Below are 23,585 nucleotides of genomic sequence, written 5' to 3' on the forward strand. Positions count from 1 at the left end.
ACCACTACAGGGTCAACAAAATACCACTACAGGGTCAATAAACTACCACTACATTACAGGGTCAATAAACTACCACTACAGGGTCAATAAACTACCACTAGATTACAGGGTCAATAAACTACCACTACATTACAGGGTCAATAAACTACCACTACAGGGCCAATAAACTACCACTACAGGGTCAATAAACTTCCACTACAGGGTCAATAAACTTCCACTACAGGGTCAATAAACTACCACTACATTACAGGGTCAATAAACTACCACTACATTACAGGGTCAATAAACTACCACTACATTACAGGGTCAATAAACTACCACTACCGGGTCAACAAACTACCACTACAGGGTCAATAAACTACCACTACATTACAGGGTCAATAAACTACCACTACATTACAGGGTCAATAAACTACCACTACATTACAGGGTCAATAAACTACCACCACATTACAGGGTCAATAAACTTCCACTACAGGGTCAATAAACTACCACTACATTACAGGGTCAATAAACTACCACTACATTACAGGGTCAATAAACTACCACTACAGGGTCAACAAACTACCACTACAGGGTCAATAAACTACCACTACAGGGTCAACAAACTACCACTACAGGGTCAACAAACTACCACTACAGGGTCAACAAACTACCACTACAGGGTCAACAAACTACCACTACAGGGTCAACAAACTACCACTACAGGGTCAACAAACTACCACTACAGGGTCAACAAACTACCACTACAGGGTCAATAAACTACCACTACAGGGTCAATAAACCACCACTACAGGGTCAATAAACCACCACTACAGGGTCAATAAACCACCACTACAGGGTCAACAAACTACCACTGCACGGTCAATAAACTACCACTACAGGGTCAACAAACTACCACTACAGGGTCAATAAACTACCACTACAGGGTCAATAAACTACCACTACATTACATGGTCAATAAACTACCACTACATTACATGGTCAATAAACTACCACTACATTACAGGGTCAATAAACTACCACTACATTACAGGGTCAATAAACTACCACTACATTACAGGGTCAATAAACTACCACTACATTACAGGGTCAATAAACTACCACTACAGGGTCAATAAACTACCACTACAGGGTCAATAAACTACCACTACATTACAGGGTCAATAAACTACCACTACACTACAGGGTCAATAAACTACCACTACACTACAGGGTCAATAAACTACCACTACACTACAGGGTCAATAAACTACCACTACACTACAGGGTCAATAAACTACCACTACAGGGTCAATAAACTACCACTACAGGGTCAATAAACTACCACTACAGGGTCAATAAACTACCACTACAGGGTCAATAAACTACCACTACAAGGTCAATAAACTACCACTACAGGGTCAATAAACTACCACTACAGGGTCAATAAACTACCACTACAGGGTCAATAAACTACCACTACAGGGTCAACAAACTACCACTACAGGGTCAACAAACTACCACTACATTACACGGTCAATAAACTACCACTACAGGGTCAATAAACTACCACTACAGGGTCAATAAACTACCACTACAGGGTCAATAAACTACCACTACATTACAGGGTCAATAAACTACCACTACAGGGTCAATAAACTACCACTACAGGGTCAACAAACTACCACTACAGGGTCAACAAACTACCACTACAGGGTCAACAAACTACCACTACAGGGTCAACAAACTACCACTACAGGGTCAACAAACTACCACTACAGGGTCAACAAACTACCACTACAGGGTCAATAAACTACCACCACATTACAGGGTCAATAAACTTTCACTACAGGGTCAATAAACTACCACTACAGGGTCAACAAACTACCACTACAGGGTCAATAAACTACCACCACATTACAGGGTCAATAAACTACCACCACATTACAGGGTCAATAAACTTCCACTACAGGGTCAATAAACTACCACTACAGGGTCAACAAACTACCACTACAGGGTCAACAAACTACCACTACAGGGTCAACAAACTACCACTACAGGGTCAACAAACTACCACTACAGGGTCAACAAACTACCACTACAGGGTCAATAAACTACCACTACAGGGTCAACAAACTACCACTACATTACATGGTCAATAAACTACCACTACAGGGTCAATAAACTACCACTACATTACAGGGTCAATAAACTACCAATACAGGGTCAATAAACTACCACTACATTACATGGGCAATAAACTACTACTACAGGGTCAATAAACTACCACTACATTACAGGGTCAATAAACTACCATTACAGGGTCAATAAACTACCACTACAGGGTCAATAAACTACCACTACAGGGTCAATAAACTACCACTACATTACAGAGTCAATAAACTACCACTACAGGGTCAATAAACTACCACTACAGGGTCAATAAACTACCACTACAGGGTCAAGAAACTACCACTACATTACACGGTCAACAAACTACCACTACCATTACCATTACACGGTCAATAAACTACCACTACAGGGTCGATAAACTACCACCACAGGGTCAATAAACTACCACTACATTACAGGGTCAATAAACTACCATTACAGGGTCAATAAACTACCACCACAGGGTCAATAAACAAAACTACAAGGTCAATAAACTACCACTACAGGGTCAATAAACAACGACTACAGGGTCAACAAACTACCACTACATTACACGGTCAATAAACTACCATTACACGGTCAACAAACTACCACTACCATTACAAGGTCAATAAACTACCATTACAAGGTCAACAAACTACCACTACATTAGAGGGTCAATAAACTACCACTACAGGGTCAATAAACTACCACTACAGGGTCAATAAACTACCACTACATTACACGGTCAACAGACTACCACTACATTACAGGGTCAATAAACTACCACTACAAGGTCAATAAACTACCACTACAGGGTCAATAAACTACCACTACAGGGTCAATAAACTACCACTACAGGGTCAACAAACTACCACTACATTACACGGTCAACAAACTACCACTACATTACAGGGTCAATAAACTACCACTACATTACAGGGTCAACAAACTACCACTACAGGGTCAACAAACTACCACTACAGGGTCAACAAACTACCATTACATTACAGAGTCAATAAACTACCACTACACTACAGGGTCAATAAACTACCATTACAGGGTCAACAAACTACCACTACACTACAGGGTCAATAAACTACCACTACAGGGTCAACAAACTACCACTACACTACAGGGTCAATAAACTACCACTACACTACAGGGTCAATAAACTACCACTACACTACAGGGTCAATAAACTACCACTAAACTACAGGGTCAATAAACTACCATTACAGGGTCAACAAACTACCACTACACTACAGGGTCAATAAACTACACTACCATTACCATTACACGGTCAATAAACTACCATTACACGGTCAACAAACTACCACTACCATTACAAGGTCAATAAACTACCATTACAAGGTCAATAAACTACCATTACAAGGTCAACAAACTACCACTACATTAGAGGGTCAATAAACTACCACTACAGGGTCAATAAACTACCACTACAGGGTCAATAAACTACCACTACAGGGTCAATAAACTACCACTACAGGGTCAATAAACTACCACTACATTACACGGTCAACAGACTACCACTACATTACACGGTCAACAGACTACCACTACATTACAGGGTCAATAAACTACCACTACAGGGTCAATAAACTACCACTACATTACAGCGTCAATAAACTACCACTACATTACAGGGTCAACAAACTACCACTACACTACAGGGTCAATAAACTACCACTACACTACAGGGTCAATAAACTACCACTACACTACAGGGTCAATAAACTACCACTACACTACAGGGTCAATAAACTACCACTACACTACAGGGTCAACAAACTACCACTACAGGGTCAACAAACTACCACTACAGGGCCAATAAACTACCACTAGAGGGTCAACAAACTACCACTATACTACAGGGTCAATAAACTACCACTACACTACAGGGTCAATAAACTACCATTACAGGGTACAAACTACCACTACACTACAGGGTCAATAAACTACCACTACAGGGTCAATAAACTACCACTACAGGGTCAATAAACTACCACTACACTACGGTCAATAAACAAAACTACAAGGTCAATAAACTACCACTACAGGGTCAATAAACTACCACTACAGGGTCAATAAACTACCACTACATTACACGGTCAATAAACTACAACTACCATTACAAGGTCAACAAACTACCACTACCATTACAAGGTCAATAAACTACCACTACAAGGTCAATAAACTACCACTACAGGGTCAACAAACTACCACTACAGGGTCAATAAACTACCACTACAAGGTCAATAAACTACCACTACAGGGTCAACAAACTACCACTACAGGGTCAACAAACTACCACTACAGGGTCAACAAACTACCACTACAGGGTCAATAAACTACCACTACATTACAGGGTCAATAAACTACCACTACATTACAGGGTCAATAAACTACCACTACATTACAGGGTCAATAAACTACCACTACATTACAGGGTCAACAAACTACCACTACAGGGTCAACAAACTACCACTACAGGGTCAACAAACTACCACTACAGGGTCAACAAACTACCACTACAGGGTCAATAAACTACCACTACAGGGTCAACAAACTACCACTACAGGGTCAATAAACTGCCACTACAGGGTCAATAAACTGCCACTACAGGGCCAATAAACTACCACTACAGGGTCACAAAATACCACTACAGGGTCAATAAACTACCACTACAGGGTCAATAAACTACCACTACACTACAGGGTCAATAAACTACCACTACAGGGTCAACAAACTACCACTACACTACAGGGTCAATAAACTACCACTACATTACACGGTCAACAAACTACCACTACATTACACGGTCAACAAACTACCATTACACTACAGGGTCAACAAACTACCACTACACTACAGGGTCAATAAACTACCACTACAGGGTCAACAAACTACCACTACACTACAGGGTCAATAAACTACCACTACATTACAGGGTCAACAAACTACCACTACATTACAGGGTCAACAAACTACCATTACACTACAGGGTCAACAAACTACCACTACACTACAGGGTCAATAAACTACCACTACAGGGTCAACAAACTACCACTACACTACAGGGTCAATAAACTACCACTACATTACACGGTCAACAAACTACCACTACATTACACGGTCAACAAACTACCATTACACTACAGGGTCAACAAACTACCACTACACTACAGGGTCAATAAACTACCACTACAGGGTCAACAAACTACCACTACAGGGTCAACAAACTACCACTACACTACAGGGTCAATAAACTACCACTACAGGGTCAACAAACTACCACTACAGGGTCAATAAACTACCACTACACTACAGGGTCAATAAACTACCACTACACTACAGGGTCAATAAACTACCACTACATTACACGGTCAACAAACTACCACTACATTTCAAAGGGATTTATTGGCATGGGAAACATACGTTAACTAGGTAATAAACAAAAGCAAAATAAACAACACAAATTAACAGTAAACATATTACACTCATAAAAGTTCCAAAAAGAATAAAATATTTCAAATGTCATATTAAGTTAATTGTTAAAGTACAAAAGGTAAAATTAACATAAATATGGGGTTGTATTTACAATGGTGTTTGTTCTTCACTGGTTGCCCTTTTCTTGTGGCAAAGCTGTGAATGATCTGAGAGACAAGGCAAGAAGGGCCTCCTATGCCATCAAAAGGAACATAAAATTCAACATACCAATTAGGATCTGGCTAAAAATACTTGAATCAGTCATAGAACCCATTGCCCTTTATGGTTGTGAGGTCTGGGGTCCGCTCACCAACCAAGACTTCACAAAATGTGAAAAACTACAGATTGAGACACTGCATGCAGAATTCTACAAAAAATATCCTCTGTGTACAACGTAGAACACCAAATAATGCAAAGCAAAATTATGCCTAAATCCAGGAAAGAGCCGTTAAATTCTACAACCACCTAAAAGGAAGCGATTCCCAAACCTTCCATAACAAAGCCATCACCTACAGAGAGATGAACCTGGAGAAGAGTCCCCTAAGCAAGCTGGTCCTGGGGCTCTGTTCACAAACACACCCCGCAGAGCCCCAGCACAGCAACACAATTAGACCCAACCAAATCATGAGAAAACAAAAAAGGTAATTACTTGACACATTGGAAAGAATTAACAAAAAAAACAGAGCAAACTAGAATGGTATTTGGCCCTAAACAGAGAGTACACAGCGGCAGAATACCTGACCACTGTGACTGACCCAAACTTAAGGAAAGCTTTGACTATGTACAGACTCAGTTAGCATAGCCTTGCTATTGAGAAAGGCCGTCGTAGACAGACATGGCCCTCAAGACAAGACAGGCTATGTGCTCACTGCCCACAAAATGAGGTGGAATCTGAGCTGCACTTCCAAACCTCCTGTCCAACGTATGACCATAGAGACACATATTTCCCTCAGATTAGACCTAGTGCTACACGTATTTTATTCACCCACCACCATTCTACACCTCATCTGGGGCGGCAGGGTAGCCTAGTGGTTAGAGCGTAGAGGCGGCAGGGTAGCCTAGTGGTTAGAGCGTAGAGGCGGCAGGGTAGCCTAGTGGTTAGAGCGTAGAGGCGGCAGGGTAGCCTAGTGGTTAGAGCGTAGAGGCGGCAGGGTAGCCTAGTGGTTAGAGCGTAGAGGCGGCAGGGTAGCCTAGTGGTTAGAGCGTAGAGGCGGCAGGGTAGCCTAGTGGTTAGAGCGTAGAGGCGGCAGGGTAGCCTAGTGGTTAGAGCGTTGGACTAGGAACCAGCAGGTAGCCTAGTGGTTAGAGCGTAGGACTAGGAACCAGCAGGTAGCCTAGTGGTTAGAGCGTAGGACTAGGAACCAGCAGGTAGCCTAGTGGTTAGAGCGTAGGACTAGGAACCAGCAGGTAGCCTAGTGGTTAGAGCGTAGGCGGCAGGGTAGCCTAGTGGTTAGAGCGTTGGACTAGGAACCAGCAGGTAGCCTAGTGGTTAGAGCGTAGGGACTAGGAACCAGCAGGTAGCCTAGTGGTTAGAGCGTAGGACTAGGAACCAGCAGGTAGCCTAGTGGTTAGAGCGTAGAGGCGGAACCAGGGTAGCCTAGTGGTTAGAGCGTAGAGGACGAACCAGCAGGTAGCCTAGTGGTTAGAGCGTAGGAGGCGGCAGGGTAGCCTAGTGGTTAGAGCGTAGAGGCGGCAGGGTAGCCTAGTGGTTAGAGTGTAGAGGCGGCAGGGTAGCCTAGTGGTTAGAGTGTAGAGGCGGCAGGGTAGCCTAGTGGTTAGAGCGTAGAGGCGGCAGGGTAGCCTAGTGGTTAGAGCGTAGAGGCGGCAGGGTAGCCTAGGTGGTTAGAGGCGGCGTAGAGGCGGCAGGGTAGCCTAGTGGTTAGAGCGTAGAGGCGGCAGGGTAGCCTAGTGGTTAGAGCGTAGGGGCGGCAGGGTAGCCTAGTGGTTAGAGCGTAGGGGCGGCAGGGTAGCCTAGTGGTTAGAGCGTTGGACTAGGAACCAGCAGGTAGCCTAGTGGTTAGAGCGTAGGACTAGGAACCAGCAGGTAGCCTAGTGGTTAGAGTGTTGGACTAGGAACCAGCAGGTAGCCTAGTGGTTAGAGTGGACTAGTAACCAGCTGGTAGCCTAGTGGTTAGAGCGTTGGACTAGTAACTGGAAGGTTACAAGTTCAAATCCCCGAGGTGACAAGGCACAAATATGTCATTCTGCCCCTGAACAGGCAGTTCTATTGAAAATAAGAATTTGTTCTTAACTGACCTGACTAGTTAAATAAAGGTTAAATAAAGTAAAAATCACTCTGGGGGTTCTACACACACAGACCACCAGTCATGTCCTCTAATCCACATATTGACTCTCTGCCTGGCCTTTACCCCTGTGGTCAGTCATATGGTCTCTTTCACCACTGATGTCCTGCTCCCTATTACAGTGTCACAGATCAAACACTGAGTTAGAGGTGTCCTGCACCCTATTCCAGTGTGTCATGGATCAAACACTGAGTTAGAGGTGTCCTGCACCCTATTCCAGTGTGTCATGGATCAAACACTGAGTTAGAGGTGTCCTGCACCCTATTCCAGTGTGTCATGGATCAAACACTGAGTTAGAGGTGTCCTGCACCCTATTCCAGTGTGTCATGGATCAAACACTGAGTTAGAGGTGTCCTGCACCCTATTCCAGTGTGTCATAGATCAAAATAAGTTAGAGGTGTCCTGCATCAATAAGTAAAATACCCAGACAGATATCCATGGCGCCAGACAGATACCCATGGCGTCAGACAGATACCCATGGCGTCAGACAGATACCCATGGCGTCAGACAGATACCCATGGCGTCAGACAGATACCCAATACGTGGCTGATGAGGAAGGCTTGTAAAGATGAAGTAAAGATGAAGCCCTATGTCAGGAAGAGAAGACCTGATATTTCATCTGATCCTGTCCCAGCTGTGGGTTTGTTGTTATCCTGAAGCTGATGCTCCTTCAGTCCCTGCTCTTATAATCTATAAAAATATTAAAAATATATGCCATTTAGCAGACGCTTTTATCCAAAGCGACTTACAGTCATGTGTGCATACATTCCACGTATGGGTGGTCCCCTATAACATGTAACTCTACCCTGTTCAACCCTGTAAACCCCTGGGTCACAGGACATGCAGCAGAGTATGCCGTGTAAGAGTGTGATGTCAGAGCCACAGGACCAGCGCACCTTAGTCTTCCCCAGCTGCCAGTCTATCTTGGCGGGGTCGTATGACATCAGCAGCTCTGTGCACCTCCCTCTCTGGTCGTCTGTTGGATGCCTGTCTTTCAGGATAATCTTGTACCTGCACAGGGAACAGAGACGCACACAGGTCAGACACTGATCCGACCGAGATGCAACGGGTCAGACACAGATCCAACGGGTCAGACACAGATCCAACGGGTCAGACACAGATCCAACGGGTCAGACACAGATCCAACGGGTCAGACACAGATCCAACGGGCCAGACAAATCAAACATGTCGAAGGAGCACAACATGACATGACACCCAGACAGTTGACAGCAGCACAATAGGAAATCAACACGAGCTCAATGACCCAGGTGAGCACTGAGTCCGCATCTTCTGCTGTTTTGTAAGTGGGCAGCCATGCCATTGACCCAGATCACAGAGTATATCCCCGGTGTTCATCGACACCCAGCAGGTGATTCTACACCCAGCAGGTGAGCAGGTGATTCTACACCCAGCAGGTGATTCTACACCCAGCAGGTGATTCTACACCCAGCAGGTGATCGACACCCAGCAGGTGATCAGGTGATTCTACACCCAGCAGGTGATTCTACACCCAGCAGGTGATTCTACACCCAGCAGGTGATTCTACACCCAGCAGGTGATTCTACACCCAGCAGGTGATCAGGTGACACCCAGCAGGTGATTCTACACCCAGCAGGTGATTCTACACCCAGGTGATTCTACACCCAGGTGCAGGTGATTCTACACCCAGCAGGTGATTCTACACCCAGCAGGTGATTCTACACCCAGCAGGTGATTCTACACCCAGCAGGTGATTCTACACCCAGCAGGTGATCTACCGTGCACGGGAGACGGTGATGTTAGTCCCTGTAAAAAGACCATAGTAAATTTTTCTCACCTGCTGTGGAAGTCATTAAAAGTCCTGCGGACAGGGAAACCAGCTCTGCGGATCTTCACGGTCTCCAACATCCCAGAATACCTCAGCTGGTTCAGGACCACTTCTGGGTCAAACATGTTGGCGTTCTGAGAAGTACAAAACACACTGAATTACTTTTCAACTCTAACTCTGTGAGAATACAAAAACAGCAGCCGTCGTACGACTGCACAGAAGTATAGTTAACAGTACAGGAGGCAACACACAGTACTGTGCTCGTCTTACAGGAGGCAACACACAGTACTGCGCTCGTCTTACAGGAGGCAACACACAGTACTGTGCTCGTCTTACAGGAGGCAACACACAGTACTGTGCTCGTCTTACAGGAGGCAACACACAGTACTGTGCTCGTCTTACAGGAGGCAACACACAGTACTGTGCTCGTCTTACAGGAGGGGACAGTACTATGCTCGTCTTACAGGAGGGGACAGTACTATGCTCATCTTAGAGGAGGGCCCACAACAGTACTATGCTCGTCTTACAGGAGGGCCCACAACAGTCCTGTGCTCGTCTTACAGGAGGGCCCACAACAGTCCTGTGCTCGTCTTACAGGAGGGCCCACAACAGTACTATGCTCGTCTTACAGGAGGGAACAGTACTATGCTCGTCTTACAGGAGGGGACACAACAGTCCTGTGCTCGTTTTACAGGAGGGAACAGTACTATGCTCGTCTTACAGGAGGGACCAGTCCTGTGCTCGTCTTACAGGAGGGACCAGTACTATGCTCGTCTTACAGGAGGGACCAGTACTATGCTCGTCTTACAGGAGGGAACAGTACTATGCTCGTCTTACAGGAGGGAACAGTACTATGCTCGTCTTACAGGAGGGGCGATAGAAGGTGTTTAGGAACTAGAATTCTGTTACATGTCCTTAACCCACAGGATCGTTTCAGTCCAGTATAAATCAACTATATTGTTTGTGGTCTGTTCAGCTGGTCTGTTCTGATTCACATCTCAGCTGGTCTGTTCTGACTGTCTCAGTGCTGCTTATCACACTGCACAATCACTTAACTCTGATTCACATCTCAGCTGGTCTGTTCTGACTGCCTCAGTGCTGCTTATCACACTGCACAATCACTTAACTCTGATTCACATCTCACTGGCTGTGTGTGTGTGTGTGTGGTACCCTACCATCAGGCATGTTATCAACCTGATGTTCAGGAGTGTCAGGACTTGAATGTTCAACAAACGAAGTCCCTGTGATACAGCTAAGCCCCCCAGAGACAACAGCATTCCCTTGTCAGCCGGGACGAGGCAGCAGACGACGACTATTAAAACTTTGAATAGCAGCTAGATATGGAATTTCTGGGATCTGCCTGCCTCTGTACACAGTAACAGACTAGTTCACATTCAGTAGCTGGTGGTTGGGGTGAATACTGAATGACCCACCTTGTCCACGTTGGGGGTGAATACTGAATGACCCACCTTGTCCACGTTGGGGGTGAATACTGAATGACCCACCTTGTCCATGTTGGGGGTGAATACTGAATGACCCTCCTTGTCCATGTTGGGGTGAATACTGAATGACCCACCTTGTCCATGTTGGGGGTGAATACTGAATGACCCACCTTGTCCACGTTGGGGGTGAATACTGAATGACCCACCTTGTCCATGTTGGGGGTGAATACTGAATGACCCACCTTGTCCACGTTGGGGGTGAATACTGAATGACCCACCTTGTCCATGTTGGGGTGATTTTTTTAAAATAATGTTTTTATTTTTATTTATTTTACTAGGCAAGTCAGTTAAGAACAAATTCTTATTTTCAATGACGGCCTAGGAACAGTGGGTTAACTGCCTGAATACTGAATGACCCACCTTGTCCATGTTGGGGTGAATACTGAATGACCCACCTTGTCCATGTTGGGGTGAACACTGAATGACCCACCTTGTCCATGTTGGGGTGAACACTGAATGACCCACCTTGTCCATGTTGTGGTGAGTACTGAATGACCCACCTTGTCCATGTTGTGGTGAGTACTGAATGACCCACCTTGTCCATGTTGTGGTGAGTACTGAATGACCCACCTTGTCCATGTTGTGGTGAGTACTGAATGACCCACCTTGTCCATGTTGTGGTGAGTACTGAATGACCCACCTTGTCCCTAAATGACCCACCTTGTCCATGTTGTGGTGAGTACTGAATGACCCACCTTGTCCATGTTGTGGTGAGTACTGAATGACCCACCTTGTCCATGTTGTGGTGAGTACTGAATGACCCACCTTGTCCATGTTGTGGTGAGTACTGAATGACCCACCTTGTCCATGTTGTGGTGAGTACTGAATGACCCACCTTGTCCATGTTGTGGTGAGTACTAAATGACCCACCTTGTTCATGTTGGGTTTGATGCAGCGCACAAAGAAAGGGTTGGAGGCACTCAGAGTGTTCATCAAGGAATGGAGAGAGTCCTGCAGAAACACAACAACACATCTAGATACGGAATCAAAAACACAACACATCTAGATACAGGATCAGAAACACATCTAGATATGGGATCAGAAACACAACAACACATCTAGATACGGAATCAAAAACACAACAACACATCTAGATACAGGATCAGAAACACATCTAGATACGGGATCAGAAACACAACAACACATCTAGATACGGGATCAGAAACACATCTAGATATGGGATCAGAAACACATCTAGATACGGGATCAGAAACACATCTAGATACAGGATCAGAAACACAACAACACATCTAGATACGGGATCAGAAACACAACTAGATACGGGATCAGAAACACAACAACACATCTAGATACGGGATCAGAAACACATCTAGATATGGGATCAGAAACACATCTAGATATGGGATCAGAAACACATCTAGATATGGGATCAGAAACACATCTAGATATGGGATCAGAAACACATCTAGATACAGGATCAGAAACACATCTAGATACAGGATCAGAAACACAACAACACATCTAGATACGGGATCAGAAACACATCTAGATACGGGATCAGAAACACATCTAGATACAGGATCAGAAACACATCTAGATACAGGATCAGAAACACAACAACACATCTAGATACGGGATCAGAAACACAACAACACATCTAGATACGGGATCAGAAACACATCTAGATACGGGATCAGAAACACATCTAGATACGGGATCAGAAACACATCTAGATACGGGATCAGAAACACATCTAGATACGGGATCAGAAACACAACAACACATCTAGATACGGAATCAAAAACACAACAACACATCTAGATACAGGATCAAAAACACAACAACACATCTAGATACAGGATCAGAAACACATCTAGATACAGGATCAGAAACACATCTAGATACGGGATCAGAAACACAACAACACATCTAGATACGGGATCAGAAACACAACAACACATCTAGATACGGGATCAGAAACACATCTAGATATGGGATCAGAAACACATCTAGATACGGGATCAGAAACACATCTAGATACGGGATCAGAAACACATCTAGATACGGGATCAGAAACACAACAACACATCTAGATACGGGATCAGAAACACAACAACACATCTAGATACGGGATCAGAAACAACAACACATCTAGATACGGGATCAGAAACACAACAACACATCTAGATACGGGATCAGAAACACATCTAGATACGGGATCAGAAACACATCTAGATACAGGATCAGAAACGCATCTAGATACAGGATCAGAAACACATCTAGATACAGGATCAGAAACACAACAACACATCTAGATACGGGATCAGAAACACATCTAGATACGGGATCAGAAACACATCTAGATACGGGATCAGAAACACATCTAGATACGGGATCAGAAACACATCTAGATACGGGATCAGAAACACATCTAGATACGGGATCAGAAACACAACAACACATCTAGATACGGAATCAAAAACACAACAACACATCTAGATACAGGATCAAAAACACAACAACACATCTAGATACAGGATCAGAAACACATCTAGATACAGGATCAGAAACACATCTAGATACGGGATCAGAAACACAACAACACATCTAGATACGGGATCAGAAACACAACAACACATCTAGATACGGGATCAGAAACACATCTAGATATGGGATCAGAAACACATCTAGATACGGGATCAGAAACACATCTAGATACGGGATCAGAAACACATCTAGATACGGGATCAGAAACACAACAACACATCTAGATACGGGATCAGAAACACAACAACACATCTAGATACGGGATCAGAAACAACAACACATCTAGATACGGGATCAGAAACACAACAACACATCTAGATACGGGATCAGAAACACATCTAGATACGGGATCAGAAACACATCTAGATACAGGATCAGAAACGCATCTAGATACAGGATCAGAAACACATCTAGATACAGGATCAGAAACACAACAACACATCTAGATACGGGATCAGAAACACATCTAGATACGGGATCAGAAACACATCTAGATACGGGATCAGAAACACATCTAGATACAGGATCAGAAACACATCTAGATACAGGATCAGAAACACATCTAGATACAGGATCAGAAACACATCTAGATACAGGATCAGAAACACAACAACACATCTAGATACGGGATCAGAAACACATCTAGATACGGGATCAGAAACACATCTAGATACGGGATCAGAAACACATCTAGATACGGGATCAGAAACACAACAACACATCTAGATACGGGATCAGAAACACATCTAGATACGGGATCAGAAACACATCTAGATACGGGATCAGAAACACAACAACACATCTAGATACGGGATCAGAAACACAACAACACATCTAGATACGGGATCAGAAACACAACAACACATCTAGATACGGGATCAGAAACACAACAACACATCTAGATACAGGATCAGAAACACATCTAGATACAGGATCAGAAACACATCTAGATACAGGATCAGAAACACATCTAGATACAGGATCAGAAACACATCTAGATACAGGATCAGAAACACAACAACACATCTAGATACGGGATCAGAAACACATCTAGATACGGGATCAGAAACACATCTAGATACGGGATCAGAAACACAACAACACATCTAGATACGGGATCAGAAACACATCTAGATACGGGATCAGAAACACATCTAGATACGGGATCAGAAACACATCTAGATACGGGATCAGAAACACATCTAGATACAGGATCAGAAACACAACAACACATCTAGATACGGGATCAGAAACACATCTAGATACGGGATCAGAAACACATCTAGATACGGGATCAGAAACACAACAACACATCTAGATACGGGATCAGAAACACATCTAGATACGGGATCAGAAACACATCTAGATACGGGATCAGAAACACATCTAGATACGGGATCAGAAACACAACAACACATCTAGATATGGGATCAGAAACACAACAACACATCTAGATACGGGATCAGAAACACAACAACACATCTAGATACTGGATCAGAAACACAACAACACATCTAGATACGGGATCAGAAACACAACAACACATCTAGATACGGGATCAGAAACACAACAACACATCTAGATACGGGATCAGAAACACAACAACACATCTAGATACGGGATCAGAAACACATCTAGATACAGGATCAGAAACACATCTAGATACAGGATCAGAAACACATCTAGATACAGGATCAGAAACACAACAAGACATCTAGATACGGGATCAGAAACACATCTAGATACGGGATCAGAAACACATCTAGATACGGGATCAGAAACACATCTAGATACGGGATCAGAAACACAACAACACATCTAGATACGGGATCAGAAACACAACAACACATCTAGATACGGGATCAGAAACACAACAACACATCTAGATACGGGATCAGAAACACAACAACACATCTAGATACTGGATCAGAAACACAACAACATCTAGATACGGGATCAGAAACACATCTAGATACGGGATCAGAAACACAACAACACATCTAGATACGGGATCAGAAACACATCTAGATACTGGATCAGAAACACAACAACACATCTAGATACGGGATCAGAAACACAACAACACATCTAGATACGGGATCAGAAACACAACAACACATCTAGATACGGGATCAGAAACACATCTAGATACTGGATCAGAAACACAACAACACATCTAGATACGGGATCAGAAACACAACAACACATCTAGATACAGGATCAGAAACACAACAACACATCTAGATACGGGATGAGAAACAACAACACATCTAGATACGGGATCAGAAACACAACAACACATCTAGATACAGGATCAGAAACACAACAACACATCTAGATACAGGATCAGAAACACAACAACACATCTAGATACGGGATCAGAAACACAACAACACATCTAGATACGGGATCAGAAACACAACAACACATCTAGATACGGGATCAGAAACACATCTAGATACGGGATCAGAAACACATCTAGATACGGGATCAGAAACACATCTAGATACTGGATCAGAAACACAACAACACATCTAGATACGGGATCAGAAACACAACAACACATCTAGATACGGGATCAGAAACACAACAACACATCTAGATACGGGATCAGAAACACAACAACACATCTAGATACGGGATCAGAAACACAACAACACATCTAGATATGGGATCAGAAACACAACAACACATCTAGATACGGGATCAGAAACACAACAACACATCTAGATATGGGATCAGAAACACAACAACACATCTAGATACGGGATCAGAAACACAACAACACATCTAGATACGGGATGAGAAACAACAACACATCTAGATATGGGATCAGAAACACAACAACACATCTAGATACGGGATCAGAAACACAACAACACATCTAGATACGGGATCAGAAACACATCTAGATACTGGATCAGAAACTCATCTAGATACTGGATCAGAAACACAACAACACATCTAGATACGGGATCAGAAACACATCTAGATACGGGATCAGAAACACATCTAGATATGGGATCAGACACATCTAGATATGGGATCAGACACATCTAGATATGGGATCAGACACACATCTAGATACGGGATCAGAAACACAACAACACATCTAGATACGGGATCAGAAACACAACAACACATCTAGATACGGGATCAGAAACACAACAACACATCTAGATACGGGATCAGAAACACAACAACACATCTAGATACGGGATCAGAAACACATCTAGATACGGGATCAGAAACACATCTAGATACAGGATCAGAAACACATCTAGATACAGGATCAGAAACACATCTAGATACAGGATCAGAAACACATCTAGATACAGGATCAGAAACACATCTAGATACAGGATCAGAAACACATCTAGATACAGGATCAGAAACACATCTAGATACAGGATCAGAAACACAACAACACATCTAGATACGGGATCAGAAACACATCTAGATACGGGATCAGAAACACATCTAGATACGGGATCAGAAACACAACAACACATCTAGATACGGGATCAGAAACACAACAACACATCTAGATACGGGATCAGAAACACAACAACACATCTAGATACTGGATCAGAAACACAACAACACATCTAGATACGGGATCAGAAACACATCTAGATACGGGATCAGAAACACAACAACACATCTAGATACGGGATCAGAAACACAACAACACATCTAGATACAGGATCAGAAACACAACAACACATCTAGATACGGGATCAGAAACACAACAACACATCTAGATACGGGATCAGAAACACAACAACACATCTAGATACGGGATCAGAAACACATCTAGATACTGGATCAGAAACACAACAACACATCTAGATACGGGATCAGAAACACAACAACACATCTAGATACGGGATCAGAAACACAACAACACATCTAGATACGGGATCAGAAACACATCTAGATACGGGATCAGAAACACAACAACACATCTAGATACGGGATCAGAAACACAACAACACATCTAGATACAGGATCAGAAACACAACAACACATCTAGATACGGGATGAGAAACAACAACACATCTAGATACGGGATCAGAAACACATCTAGATATGGGATCAGACACATCTAGATATGGGATCAGACACACATCTAGATACGGGATCAGAAACACAACAACACATCTAGATACGGGATCAGAAACACAACAACACATCTAGATACGGGATCAGAAACACAACAACACATCTAGATACGGGATCAGAAACACATCTAGATACGGGATCAGAAACACAACAACACATCTAGATACGGGATCAGAAACACAACAACACATCTAGATACAGGATCAGAAACACAACAACACATCTAGATACGGGATCAGAAACACAACAACACATCTAGATACGGGATCAGAAACACAACAACACATCTAGATACGGGATCAGAAACACATCTAGATACTGGATCAGAAACACAACAACACATCTAGATACGGGATCAGAAACACATCTAGATACGGGATCAGAAACACAACAACACATCTAGATACGGGATCAGAAACACAACAACACATCTAGATACGGGATCAGAAACACAACAACACATCTAGATACTGGATCAGAAAAACAACAACACATCTAGATACGGGATCAGAAACACATCTAGATACGGGATCAGAAACACAACAACACATCTAGATACGGGATCAGAAACACAACAACACATCTAGATACAGGATCAGAAACACAACAACACATCTAGATACGGGATCAGAAACACAACAACACATCTAGATACGGGATCAGAAACACAACAACACATCTAGATACGGGATCAGAAACACAACAACACATCTAGATACGGGATCAGAAACACATCTAGATACGGGATCAGAAACACAACAACACATCTAGATACGGGATCAGAAACACAACAACACATCTAGATACAGGATCAGAAACACAACAACACATCTAGATACGGGATGAGAAACAACAACACATCTAGATACGGGATCAGAAACACAACAACACATCTAGATACCGGATCAGAAACACAACAACACATCTAGATACGGGATCAGAAACACAACAACACATCTAGATACGGGATCAGAAACACAACAACACATCTAGATACGGGATCAGAAACACAACAACACATCTAGATACGGGATCAGAAACACAACAACACATCTAGATACGGGATCAGAAACACAACAACACATCTAGATACGGGATCAGAAACACAACAACACATCTAGATACGGGATCAGAAACACAACAACACATCTAGATACGGGATCAGAAACACAACAACACATCTAGATACGGGATCAGAAACACAACAACACATCTAGATACGGGATCAGAAACACAACAACACATCTAGATACAGGATCAGAAACACAACAACACATCTAGATACGGGATGAGAAACAACAACACATCTAGATATGGGATCAGAAACACAACAACACATCTAGATACGGGATCAGAAACACAACAACACATCTAGATACGGGATCAGAAACACATCTAGATACTGGATCAGAAACACAACAACACATCTAGATACAGGATCAGAAACACATCTAGATACGGGATCAGAAACACATCTAGATATGGGATCAGACACATCTAGATATGGGATCAGACACATCTAGATATGGGATCAGACACATCTAGATATGGGATCAGACACACATCTAGATACGGGATCAGAAACACAACAACACATCTAGATACGGGATCAGAAACACAACAACACATCTAGATACGGGATCAGAAACACAACAACACATCTAGATACGGGATCAGAAACACAACAACACATCTAGATACGGGATCAGAAACACAACAACACATCTAGATACGGGATCAGAAACACATCTAGATACTGGATCAGAAACACAACAACACATCTAGATACTGGATCAGAAACACAACAACACATCTAGATACTGGATCAGAAACACAACAACACATCTAGATACTGGATCAGAAACACAACAACACATCTAGATACGGAATCAGAAACAACAACACATCTAGATATGGGATCAGAAACACAACAACACATCTAGATACGGAATCAGAAACAACAACACATCTAGATATGGGATCAGAAACAACAACACATCTAGATATGGGATCAGAAACACAACAACACATCTAGATACGGGATCAGAAACACATCTAGATACGGGATCAGAAACACATCTAGATATGGGATCAGAAACACATCTAGATACTGGATCAGAAACACAACAACACATCTAGATACGGGATGAGAAACACAACAACACATCTAGATACGGGATGAGAAACACAACAACACATCTAGATACGGGATGAGAAACACAACAACACATCTAGATATGGGATCAGAAACACAACAACACATCTAGATACGGGATGAGAAACACAACAACACATCTAGATACGGGATGAGAAACACAACAACACATCTAGATACGGGATGAGAAACACAACAACACATCTAGATACGGGATGAGAAACACAACAACACATCTAGATACGGGATGAGAAACACAACAACACATCTAGATACGGGATGAGAAACACAACAACACATCTAGATATGGGATCAGAAACACAACAACACATCTAGATACGGGATCAGAAACAACAACAACACATCTAGATACGGGATCAGAAACACAACAACACATCTAGATACGGGATCAGAAACACAACAACACATCTAGATACGGGATCAGAAACACATCTAGATACTGGATCAGAAACACAACAACACATCTAGATACTGGATCAGAAACACAACAACACATCTAGATACTGGATCAGAAACACAACAACACATCTAGATACTGGATCAGAAACACAACAACACATCTAGATACTGGATCAGAAACACAACAACACATCTAGATACGGGATCAGAAACACAACACATCTAGATACGGGATCAGAAACAACAACACATCTAGATATGGGATCAGAAACACAACAACACATCTAGATACGGGATCAGAAACACATCTAGATACGGGATCAGAAACACATCTAGATATGGGATCAGAAACACATCTAGATACTGGATCAGAAACACAACAACACACGGGATCAGAAACACAACAACACATCTAGATACGGGATCAGAAACACAACAACACATCTAGATACAGGATCAGAAACACAACAACACATCTAGATACGGGATGAGAAACAACAACAACACATCTAGATACGGGATCAGAAACACAACAACACATCTAGATACGGGATCAGAAACACAACAACACATCTAGATACGGGATCAGAAACACAACAACACATCTAGATACGGGATCAGAAACACATCTAGATACTGGATCAGAAACACAACAACACATCTAGATACTGGATCAGAAACACAACAACACATCTAGATACTGGATCAGAAACACAACAACACATCTAGATACTGGATCAGAAACACAACAACACATCTAGATACGGAATCAGAAACAACAACACATCTAGATATGGGATCAGAAACACAACAACACATCTAGATACGGGATCAGAAACAACAACACATCTAGATATGGGATCAGAAACAACAACACATCTAGATATGGGATCAGAAACACAACAACACATCTAGATACGGGATCAGAAACACATCTAGATACGGGATCAGAAACACATCTAGATATGGGATCAGAAACACATCTAGATACGGGATCAGAAACACAACAACACATCTAGATACGGGATGAGAAACACAACAACACATCTAGATACGGGATGAGAAACACAACAACACATCTAGATACGGGATGAGAAACACAACAACACATCTAGATATGGGATCAGAAACACAACAACACATCTAGATACGGGATGAGAAACACAACAACACATCTAGATACGGGATGAGAAACACAACAACACATCTAGATACGGGATGAGAAACACAACAACACATCTAGATACGGGATGAGAAACACAACAACACATCTAGATACGGGATGAGAAACACAACAACACATCTAGATACGGGATGAGAAACACAACAACACATCTAGATATGGGATCAGAAACACAACAACACATCTAGATACGGGATCAGAAACAACAACAACACATCTAGATACGGGATCAGAAACACAACAACACATCTAGATACGGGATCAGAAACACAACAACACATCTAGATACGGGATCAGAAACACATCTAGATACTGGATCAGAAACACAACAACACATCTAGATACTGGATCAGAAACACAACAACACATCTAGATACTGGATCAGAAACACAACAACACATCTAGATACTGGATCAGAAACACAACAACACATCTAGATACTGGATCAGAAACACAACAACACATCTAGATACGGGATCAGAAACACAACACATCTAGATACGGGATCAGAAACACAACAACACATCTAGATATGGGATCAGAAACACAACAACACATCTAGATACGGGATCAGAAACACATCTAGATACGGGATCAGAAACACATCTAGATATGGGATCAGAAACACATCTAGATACTGGATCAGAAACACAACAACACACGGGATCAGAAACACAACAACACATCTAGATACGGGATCAGAAACACAACAACACATCTAGATACAGGATCAGAAACACAACAACACATCTAGATACGGGATGAGAAACAACAACAACACATCTAGATATGGGATCAGAAACACAACAACACATCTAGATACGGGATCAGAAACACATCTAGATACGGGATCAGAAACACATCTAGATACGGGATGAGAAACACAACAACACATCTAGATACGGGATGAGAAACACAACAACACATCTAGATACGGGATGAGAAACACAACAACACATCTAGATATGGGATCAGAAACACAACAACACATCTAGATACGGGATGAGAAACACAACAACACATCTAGATACGGGATGAGAAACACAACAACACATCTAGATACGGGATGAGAAACACAACAACACATCTAGATACGGGATGAGAAACACAACAACACATCTAGATACGGGATGAGAAACACAACAACACATCTAGATACGGGATGAGAAACACAACAACACATCTAGATATGGGATCAGAAACACAACAACACATCTAGATACGGGATCAGAAACAACAACAACACATCTAGATACGGGATCAGAAACACAACAACACATCTAGATACGGGATCAGAAACACAACAACACATCTAGATACGGGATCAGAAACACATCTAGATACTGGATCAGAAACACAACAACACATCTAGATACTGGATCAGAAACACAACAACACATCTAGATACTGGATCAGAAACACAACAACACATCTAGATACTGGATCAGAAACACAACAACACATCTAGATACTGGATCAGAAACACAACAACACATCTAGATACGGGATCAGAAACACAACACATCTAGATACGGGATCAGAAACAACAACACATCTAGATATGGGATCAGAAACACAACAACACATCTAGATACGGGATCAGAAACACATCTAGATACGGGATCAGAAACACATCTAGATATGGGATCAGAAACACATCTAGATACTGGATCAGAAACACAACAACACACGGGATCAGAAACACAACAACACATCTAGATACGGGATCAGAAACACAACAACACATCTAGATACAGGATCAGAAACACAACAACACATCTAGATACGGGATGAGAAACAACAACAACACATCTAGATATGGGATCAGAAACACAACAACACATCTAGATACGGGATCAGAAACACAACTCTAGATATGCAGTTGAAGTCTAAAGTTCACATACAAAAGCCAAATACATTTAAACTCAGTTTTTCACAA

General features: G+C 42.4%; 1 protein-coding gene across 1 annotated transcript in view; it reads right to left on the reverse strand.

Moving 5' to 3' along the window:
- The window catches only part of LOC123993217 (unconventional myosin-X-like), a 249,611-nt gene that overhangs the window by 98,875 nt on the left and 127,151 nt on the right, over nt 1-23,585 (reverse strand). Inside the window, 3 exon segments of the mRNA XM_046295154.1 lie at nt 8,843-8,957; nt 9,763-9,887; nt 12,126-12,206. Of these exon segments, the coding sequence (XP_046151110.1) occupies nt 8,843-8,957; nt 9,763-9,887; nt 12,126-12,206 (321 nt within the window).

Source organism: Oncorhynchus gorbuscha, linkage group LG01, assembly GCF_021184085.1.
Source record: "Oncorhynchus gorbuscha isolate QuinsamMale2020 ecotype Even-year linkage group LG01, OgorEven_v1.0, whole genome shotgun sequence".
Lineage (NCBI taxonomy): Eukaryota > Metazoa > Chordata > Actinopteri > Salmoniformes > Salmonidae > Oncorhynchus > Oncorhynchus gorbuscha.